A 9,618-nucleotide genomic window follows, 5' to 3' on the forward strand; every position below is an offset into this window, starting at 1 on the left:
GTGACCAAATGCTTACTGGGTACACGTCTGGGAAAAAACAGAACAGAAGAAAAATTTTGATCAATAAAAGCAGACAAGGCGCAGATATTGGGAAATCCACTTACCTGTAATGTTCAAATAGTATTGCTATAATAATCACTGTATCCACAACTATTGAAAATTACTCGTTATAGACAGAAATACCAACTACTGCTCTGAAAAAAAAAGAACATGATATGGCTGAAAAGTAAATTTTCTTTTGGTTTATCAATATTAATTTAAACGCAATTCGTTGCCCCGTCTGTCCCTGTTCCCACTGCGCACTGTGAACCAGTTTCCAGCCGGTTGGTGCTCACCGCATTAAATTTTTCCCCTTTTTTTAATTAAGCGTGTTTTACGCTGTGTGCGTCCCTGTGTTCGAATTCCCGCCATGTGCCAGTTCTTGTCTAGATTCTGGCACTCTATGAGCGTACTCTGCAGTGTAGCTATTCTCTTTAGCAACCTTTTTTACGCTCAGTTTCACAACGCTCCCGCTGAAGTCTGAAACTCTTTTTTTTCTGCATGTTATGTTATTTTTCTGTGTCAGGTTCTCTCAGGTAAGAGGTTTGCTAAGCAGAAGATTGTATGTACGAGTGAGTCAAGAACAAGAGTATGCTTACCGATTTTCTTAATACACAGCGATTTGGGACAACTGGTGAACTTAAAGCGTGCAATATAAATTGTTTTAACCACTCGTTAAGATAAATTTCCAGGTCTGTGTATGCTTCCATTCAGTGCATTCTTTGACTAAATTGGGTTCGGTGAGTGACTTATCAAGTACACTTTACATATTTCCTGACAGTTCACCCGCTTCTTTCACCGCATTAAAATTTTGTATGCCATAATTTTAGCGCACGTTCTTGAACATTTCATAACAGCAAGTGGTATTGGCTGCAAAACATAGGCCTACTAATATACAAAAATCTACCTTGAACATAGCCTTTAAACAAGTTTTTCTTCTGTTTAGCCGGCAGTTTAGAAACAATAATACTGTCCTCCCAACTTTTTTTGTGTGGTGTGGGGACCTGAACAGTGTACCAAAGGTATAGCAAGAAGCCTAATCATTTCCACATGAAATGCCCCAGTCCTCAGTAGAATTCTTGGAATGTAACGGCACCGATGTTCTCAAAAAGGCAAATATAAACTCTCTGGGCTGTTTAGGTCTCTTCTCAGCCAGAATTGGTATCATAGCAATTTACATTGTAAATACCCCCGTTTTGCCCTGTTGCTCTGAAGTCAGATACTATTTTTGACAAGTTTACATAGAGATGGACGTCTACAAAGTAAAGGGATGTAATACTTCATGAGGATGTCCTCGTCCATCCGAATAGTCTTCACTAGAAGGTTAGAGCGGTGGTTGCATGAACTTTTCCTGAAATGATTTCAAGTCTTGATGCCCTGTCGGCGGTTACTGTCTTGCAGCTTGTAGTACATAAACACTGCTCTGTGTCGAGTTTCTAGCCAGGTAACAGAGAATGCACTTTCCAGCTTTTATTATCTCCTCTGTTCACTTCACGGCTAAATTCTTACAGCGTTCCTGACTGAATACATTTTTATTGTACATTCCATGTAGATCTAGTCAGGTTGCTCTACCCCGGATGTTCTTTTCACTAATAGCAACATTTTTGCATCCGTCTCTGGTGGGAAACGGTTTTCGTAGCCCTTTCGCTGGGCTACAACTAGTTTTGTAATTTTAGTCGCACGAGTTTTACAGCACTTGCAACACAACTAGGGCATATAAGTAATGAAAATTAGACTTGTTACAAGAGAGTAACAAACACAAAAAAGGAGAAGGAGAAAGAAGGACGATAGATGTTTGATAGGAAAGAAGGAGTCTGGTCTTGCATGAAATTGCCTGTTGCTGTTCTCTCTTTGTCATGTTTCCTGGAGAAAGAAAAACTGTCTAAAGTAATCCCTCTAGACTTCTACAGGATTCACCATACTCTTAGCTTAATAACTGTTCTGTCAGCCCTCTGCTGTTGTACCTGGGAAAGGTTCCAAAGAGCACATGCATACCTTTGGGCCTAGATGGTCAGAGTAGCATAATAAGAACGTATAGCTTTGGGCCCATCAGTAGGCTCTGAAAGTGGCATAACTGTGGCATAACAGGTGGTGTGGGGGATGGAAGCACCTCTTGTTACGATAAGTCATTGTGTAGATGCGGGCAAGAATAGATACACTTTTATCAAAATGTTAACAGACCCACATAATGCACTGCATTAATCTTTTCTTGTGAGGAACACTTTATTTATGCATCATAATCATCACCATCAGATATTGGTGAGCATGGTTCGCCACTAATTTCTTTGCTCGGGTTTTCTAAAAAGAAAGCCTACATTATCATAGGTTTTTCTCGTCACCCATAAGTATGCAGTACATACTATTATAATATTATGTGAGGCACCGTGGGGAAATCACGCGCTCGTCAAATTTTAAATATTTTTTTGGCTCAACACTTGTTATGCACCAAAAGGAAGCAGGTTCGATTCCCAAAATTTTTATTGAGCTGACCCATTATGATTGATGGTGTCTAAAGCCTGGTTTCAATTTTAGTTTGGCATACGGGCTTTGAGTGGTGGTGGGAAAGGAAAGGGGGGGGGGGGGTATAACGTTATTGTTTGATGATTTATCTACATATTTCCTTCCATAACCGTAATGATGTTAAAGTTAAACTTTGTTTTCTGTCAGGAGTCAATGAAACTGTGTTGTTGCAATTATTACTATTTTAATTTCGTTCTTAAAATAAAAAAAATTTTTTTTTTTTTTTTTTTTACTTTACTTCGTTTGGTATGCTTGGAATACTATTTTACATGCAAGACAGGTGGACAACTCATGGTGCTTCTACTGATACTCCAATTGAACACATAGTTAGAAGCTGACATGAGATTAGTATTGATAGTATGTCTGGTCTTTAAATAAATTATAAGAGTTAAAACCTTCTTTCATATGCCAATTATTTATAATGACAGAACACCAACGCCGGCGTCTGTGGTGTAGCAGTTAGGCGCGTCGCTGTCGCTTGCAGGAGACCCGAGTTCGATTCCCGAATGGAGAGACATAGTTCATATAGTAGTTCGGTTTTTGTGCTGGGATGTTGCATCCCTCTCAGCCTGATCTAAATTGTGTCGATGGAGGCTTACATTAAAACATAATAATAGCCATAATATATTATACACGATGCCAAACGTCACGGGTTCACTGCTGGTCCCTCCAGAGTAGCATCCTGTTTGGGAGCCAGGATTTGATTCTGTTGTTCAAGGAAACATTCCAGTCTACGTCCATCGACAACCTTCGAACAGAATCCCCAACCGCAATCGACAAAATACGCTCCCCCGTCCCCACCCTACCCCACTGCAACTTCATGGTACCCATAAACAGAAAACTCCCCCCCCCCCCCAAAAAAAAAAAAAAAAAAAAAAAAAACAAACAAAAAACCCCCACCAATCAGTTCACCCAAAATGTAGTTATCTGACATTTCTTCTGATTTCGTTTTCAGACTTTCCATGATCATGGATGGGAAACTGGACAAGTTCATCTCGGAAGTGGGTGGCTGTGGGATGTTCCAGGTTCTGCTCTCTCTGGCAGTGTACACCATTAAAGTGGTCGGCGCCTGGGGCATGCTTTTTATGTCATTTGGCTCTTACAACCCAGGATGGACGTGCATGGATCTCAAAGGTAATATATATATATATATATATATATATATATATATATATATATATACACGATAGATAGATGCCCATTAGAGCATTGATTCTTAAGTATTGTGTCGCCCCATTAAACGTTACTCTTTCAGGGGATTGAAAAATATGTTCCTTCCTTAATCCTCAGCTGTTTTTAAGAAGTGAGGGGGTGACTCAGAGCTCAGCAAGAAATATGTGGAGGGTATGGAAACAGCCTATGACATATGTAAAATGCAGTCTTGTTAAAAGTCTAGAGACATCCCAAGATACGTACTCCAGAGGGTGTGACATAATATGTTAAGGTCACCTGTACCGGGCAAATAGAAAGGATACAATGAAATACACACACCTGTAATTGACTCTCCATGGGGAAATTTGGTTTACTATGGCAAGTACAATGTACGTATTAAATGTTTCATTCAAAGGTGACATCGTCACCAATACAGGCCATTTAATAAACAGGCTATGTGGTCTCCACTGAGCAGCTCATTGTTTTCCTAGCTAGGGTATCGTGTTTTGCTCAAGGACTCATTCCGTGACCACCCGGCTAAAAGCTGCTTACCGACATTGGCTGACATCATCTGTTTAAGTTTGGGATGAATAACCTTTCGGCCTCTGGTACCATTAAGTCAGACAAAGTGTGGCAAAAATTACTTCTCTGTGTCTTGGATAAAATGCATCTTAGGGGTAGGATATGCTGTCAAACAAATCTGTAGATCTCGTATGTATGCTCCCTCCCACTTACCTGGAATGTAAAAGTCTTGAAAAGGGTACCAGTATCGTTTATAATGTTGTTTAATATTGAAAAGTTTTGAGAAATTGTATTACGCTTTATTTTCAGTCAACGACACAGTCACTGCCTTGAGTGAACCACCATACCTGAACTCAACAACGCTTGGGATTCTCGGCCCCAACTCCTCTGTATCTACCTATAATATGAGCATGTCAGAGCAAGAAAAGTGTCAAGAGGCCCAGTCTTGCCAGGACGTCAGATTTGACCCTGACTCAGCCACTATTGTGTCCGAGTGGTACCTCATCTGCGACAGATCGTGGCTTGCTCCAATCACCATTTCCATTCAGATGGTCGGAGTTACCATAGGTTCTTTCATAGCAGGCCAGTTGGCTGAGCGTTTCGGAAGAAAATTGAGCATGTACCTGTGGGTTGTACTAGGAGTAGTTTCTAACGTTGTAGCACTTTTTTCTCCCAACTGGGAGGTATACACTGCTGTCCGTTTCGTCATCGGGATGAGCGTGGGTGGCAATCTGTCCACCTGTCAGGTATACGCTCTGGAATTCGTGACGGCGAAGTGGAGAGTTTTCCTCACTGGTCTCCCCACTTGGAACGTCGGCTCCATTTCTTTTGGCATCTGCGTTTTCCTGCTGAAAGACTGGAGAGACGCCCACGTCGCCACGGCCGTTCTGGGAGCCTTTGCTTTTCTCAGTGTCTTCTGGGTGCCAGAGAGCCTGCGTTGGTTGGTCGTACAGGGAAAAGTAAAAGAGACAAAAAAAGTGGCAAACATGTTCTGTCGTGTGAACGGACGTTCTGAGCCGGATCCCCATTTGACGGCGTTCACAAATTGTGAAGGGCAGCAAGACGACAAAAAAGTAGCAATCCGACAGCTTTTTCGTAGTGACCTTCGTAAAAAGACAATAGTTTGCAGCGCTATATATTTCTTTATGGCCATCATGTATTATTCAATTGGATTTGGAATCAAAGCCCTGTATGGGGACTTTTATATTAATTTCATTCTATATACGGTATTTCCTTTGCCTTTAGCCCCTTTAGCTCCTGTCCTGGGACACAAACTCGGAAGGAGATGGGGATCAACTGTTCTCATGTTCTCCTGCGGACTCGTCTCTTCTTCCGTGATCGTTGTGTTCTTCACAACAAGCGGCCAGGTGCAAGGTTATGTCATCACAGGGCTAGCACTGGCCACCTCAGCCTTGCTTGATTACGCCTGGAGCATCTTGACCGCCTTTATCGCCGAACTGTTCCCAACCCCCGTTCGCCTGCTCAGTTTCGGCTTCATTTTTAGCGCAGCAAGGTTCGGCAGCATCCTTTCCCCTTTCCTCATCCCGCGAGATTTCAGTATTTTGTATATCTCCTACCTGGTTATGGGCATCCTGGCTATCATTAACTGCTGCCTGATCCTGTCTATGCCAGAAACGAAGGACCTTGGACTGGAGGACACGCTACACGCTCGAAGTCAGCTGGAGGTCGAGATGACACAGGGAGACATCACTAAACCAACGAGAGAGAATAGTCCTTTGTCTTAACTTGTGTGCTTCTCCACTGTGTTTGAGCCCACAATATCTTACTGCTTTTTTGAATATGAATATGGCAATTACGTCCCCATCGACACAATTGAGATCATTCAGGAGGCGGGTTTCAACTCTACCTGCCAGGTCCAACCCAGGTTAGAACGTTTCTGCAGAAAGGCTCAGACACTCGATACCCCCCTCCCCTTTTTCCCCGCTACGGGTTTCGATCTTGGGTGTTCTGCAAGCGACGACGGAGCGTCTGACTGCTACACCACAGATGCCGGTGTCTCCTGCTTCATATTATAATGCAATGTGAATATAGTGTACATGTATATCGTATACTAATGTTTTGTGTGATATATGTATACATGCACGTATACAGAAAAACATACATATTATTATAAATATATAACTGTATATCATTATTAATTCAGTGCGTAACCCTTTTCAGGGAAACGGAGATAGTTTGATATAGTTAAAGTTAGAAAACAAGCGTCGTACTTTTTACATGTAAAGCAGCTTGATCAATAAACTATGTGCACTGTTTTTCTTGATGTAATGGAGCTATGAGACCCCATCTACTTAAAGGTTTTCTGACTAAAAGAAATATTTCACTGTTGTTGTTACTTTTATAAACATTGCATATACACTGGCGTCCAAAAGAAACTTGAAAATGTATCCACCTAATCAGTATGAAACAGCCTTACACTATCTGCTCATGTAGCATACCAATTTAAAGCTAAATAAATTCGGCACCCTCTGACATATTAAAGTTTCATCTATAATGAGAGCCACCCGAGTCACTCAAAATTTACCTTAAAATATAAGACTTGACAAAATTCTATAAAATCAAAGAAACTTAAAAGTGTGCTTGCGCGTGTATCGAGGTGCAACCAGAGGCGAAGCGTCTATATAATCAAATAATCACTGCTTCCCTTCCTAATTTTGAAACATTGTCGCAGTCAAATTCACCCATAGACGTAAACCTCATAAATTAAATGTAAAAAGACGTTCATAATCACCAATGAACAATAGACTATGTCTAACCTTCAAAACCGTTTCATTGCTACAGAAATAGCCTGTTCGCCCCTATCGGGCCACTCCATAAGCAGTCACAAGCTTTGATTAAGTAAGCTGCTTAAAGTGAGGCTGGAAGAGTCAACCAATAGATTTGAAGGGAACATGTGCATAGCAGTCAGAACTGTTTCATTGTCGCATATTATACCCTGTTTACCCCTTTCGGGCCACAGTTATAAGCACCCAGACGCGCTGATTATCTAAGCGAACTATTACACTGGTCGAGTCTACCTCACAGATGTGAGGGGAACTAACTCCTAATAATCCTTTGACTCCTGCTACTACACTGCTAGTGCTTGTTTTTTTCCTCGACTTTTTAACGACCTATAATCAGATCGTGACCTCGATTATGACAGCGGCTCCTGGCCGCGAAAAGCTAGACAAAAAACAGCCAAATATGAAATAAAAAATTAATAATTGGCGTGCTCTACCAAAGTGTTTCGGCTGTCTGGTATAACATGCCACTGTAGTGCTGACATCTGTGCTTCTTTCCTTGGTGTTCGTGTGTTCAAATCTAAAGTTAAATTTAAGGTTAGCTAGAATAAATATTTAATGAAATACTTTCCCGATTATTTTAGCGGTTGAACAAGCATACAACATGAATTCAGGATTTGTTTTCATTCACAACTCAGAATTGCCGCCTCCAGTGCCAGTAAGATTCTTCTGACTTGTGTGAGTGTGATATCTCTAGGCCTTATATGGTCCCATTTCACTTTGATTACCCTGTCAAACAAGTCAGCCTTCGCCCCTGGGTGCAACATTGGTGGAATTGATATGAAATGCATATCAAATGAATGGAAAGCCTTTTGACAGGAATAAACGATATTTCTTTATGAATTACTGTAATTTTGAACAGACTGGAAAACAGAGCAGTCGCAAATACCACGCAAAACATGGACTTAACATGAGACCTACGTGTGCTCATTAGTAAATTTGTGTAGGAGACACATGTTTTGTGTAGAGCATAGAGCCTTTGGGTATGGACTGTGTTAAATTTTGGACATAGTTATCTGTCATTTCATCCCACATATCATAGAGAGTTGAAAACAAAGCGTCTGACTGGGAGCATTGCTGCGTTTCTTCAGTTACTGTCTTATGGGGCCCCACAGACCTGTAGGATTCATATCGGTGCTATAATTTACTGAAGGCCACTCTTTCGTTGGTACGATTTGCTTTTCCAAGAATTGTCTAGAAGCATTGGTCACGTGAGAAGGTGCTTTGCTCCGCATAAATATGTCTCCCTTAATGACACCACGACGAAGATAAGGATATGACGAGACGTTTCAGCACTTGCACCATGTAGTCATCCAAACGAAGCCGTCCGTTGATTCTCACGGTTTGGGTTTTGTTAATTCTAACCAGGCCACAACAAACCATGGCAGTTTCGTAGTTCCTCAGAGAATGTATGCCCAACATCTAACTAACATAGTACAAGCTCAAAAAGGGTTGAGCTCCACAAGAAACAAAAGGTTTCTAAACAAAACACTAATGAGTGCATTTGACGTTAAGTCCACGTTTTGCATGGTATTTGTGGCTGCTCTGTTTCTCAATGTCTGAAAATATCGTAATTGAACATCGTTTATTGTAGAGACAACAACATTCTTCACTCATTTGATATACAATATATGTCCATTCCACCAATGTTAATATACTCAAATACAAGCATGTGGACACTTTTACGTTACTTTAATTTCACATACTTTTGCAAAGAATGTTTTTAAAGGACAATCCTGAGTGTCCACATCTTGGGCAACGCTTATTGTAGATGCGCGAAGAAAAATAATGCCACGAAGATACTCTGAAGGCATCCCTAGAACGATGGGACATTCCCCATACCATCTGGGAAGGATCTGCTCAAGGTCGCATTGTATGGTGCACCTTATTACGATATTGAGTTGCTGAGTTCAAAGAGAGACGCAGAAGGAAAGAATAGAGACGTCAGCAGAAAAGGACCGAAAGAGACTCATCTCCCAGCCTAGTTCCGTCTCAAGCACCCTCTGCCCGCACTGCAACAGATATTTTCGGGTGAAGATAGGCATGATCAGCCATCTCCGCATTGATTTGAAGTCAAGGTCATCTTCGCCTGCGAAAGACGAACACCGTCATTATGTGTGTGTGTGTGTGTGTGTGTGTGTGTGTGTGTGTGTGTGTGTGTGTGTGTGTGTGTGTGTGTGTGTGTGTGTGTGTGTGGGTGGGTGGGTGGATGCGTGTCTATGTGTGTGTGTTGGTGTGTATGTGTGTGTGGGTGTGTGGGTGTGGGTGAGGAATAGAATTCTGTGCAGGTGTGAAATGCGGCTGATGCTGTTGTTGTTGCTGTTGTTGTTGTTGTTGTTGTTTGCTGTTGTAGTGGTATCTAATCTACCCTCTTAAACTTGTCATAAGTGAATTACTGAGGGCTAGGGCTTATCTTCAGGAAATGCGTGAGCTTCCGTGAGGTGTTTTGACTTGAATTTTCCTCTCTTTCTTTCTCTGTCTCTGTCTCTTTTTCTATCTCTCTCTCTCTTTCTCTCTCACTCCCTCTCCCACTCCCTCTCTCTCCGTCCTTCTCTCTTACACCCTCTCTGCTTCTCTCTGTCTC

The 9,618-nt window shown here is 41.6% G+C and overlaps 1 protein-coding gene across 1 annotated transcript; it reads left to right on the forward strand.

Moving 5' to 3' along the window:
* Positions 1–391: 391 nt before the first annotated feature.
* On the forward strand, positions 392–6,919 carry LOC101848329 (solute carrier family 22 member 5). Its single transcript, XM_005089781.2, has 3 exons — positions 392–575; positions 3,515–3,693; positions 4,543–6,919. The coding sequence occupies exons 1-3, from the start codon at positions 541–543 to the stop codon at positions 5,976–5,978; spliced, it is 1,650 nt and encodes a 549-aa protein (XP_005089838.1). The 5' UTR covers positions 392–540; the 3' UTR covers positions 5,979–6,919.
* Positions 6,920–9,618: the final 2,699 nt, after the last annotated feature.

This window comes from Aplysia californica, unplaced genomic scaffold, assembly GCF_000002075.1.
Source record: "Aplysia californica isolate F4 #8 unplaced genomic scaffold, AplCal3.0 scaffold00009, whole genome shotgun sequence".
Classification (NCBI taxonomy): Eukaryota; Metazoa; Mollusca; class Gastropoda; order Aplysiida; family Aplysiidae; genus Aplysia; species Aplysia californica.

Bases quoted from the DNA above. Each gene is read 5' to 3' on its own strand.
- LOC101848329 (XM_005089781.2), top strand. From the start codon at position 541: ATGTTATGTTATTTTTCTGTGTCAGGTTCTCTCAG. The intron at 576-3,514 runs GTAAGAGGTTTG...TTTCGTTTTCAG, and splicing joins TCTGTGTCAGGTTCTCTCAG to ACTTTCCATGATCATGGATG. The intron at 3,694-4,542 runs GTAATATATATA...CTTTATTTTCAG, and splicing joins GACGTGCATGGATCTCAAAG to TCAACGACACAGTCACTGCC.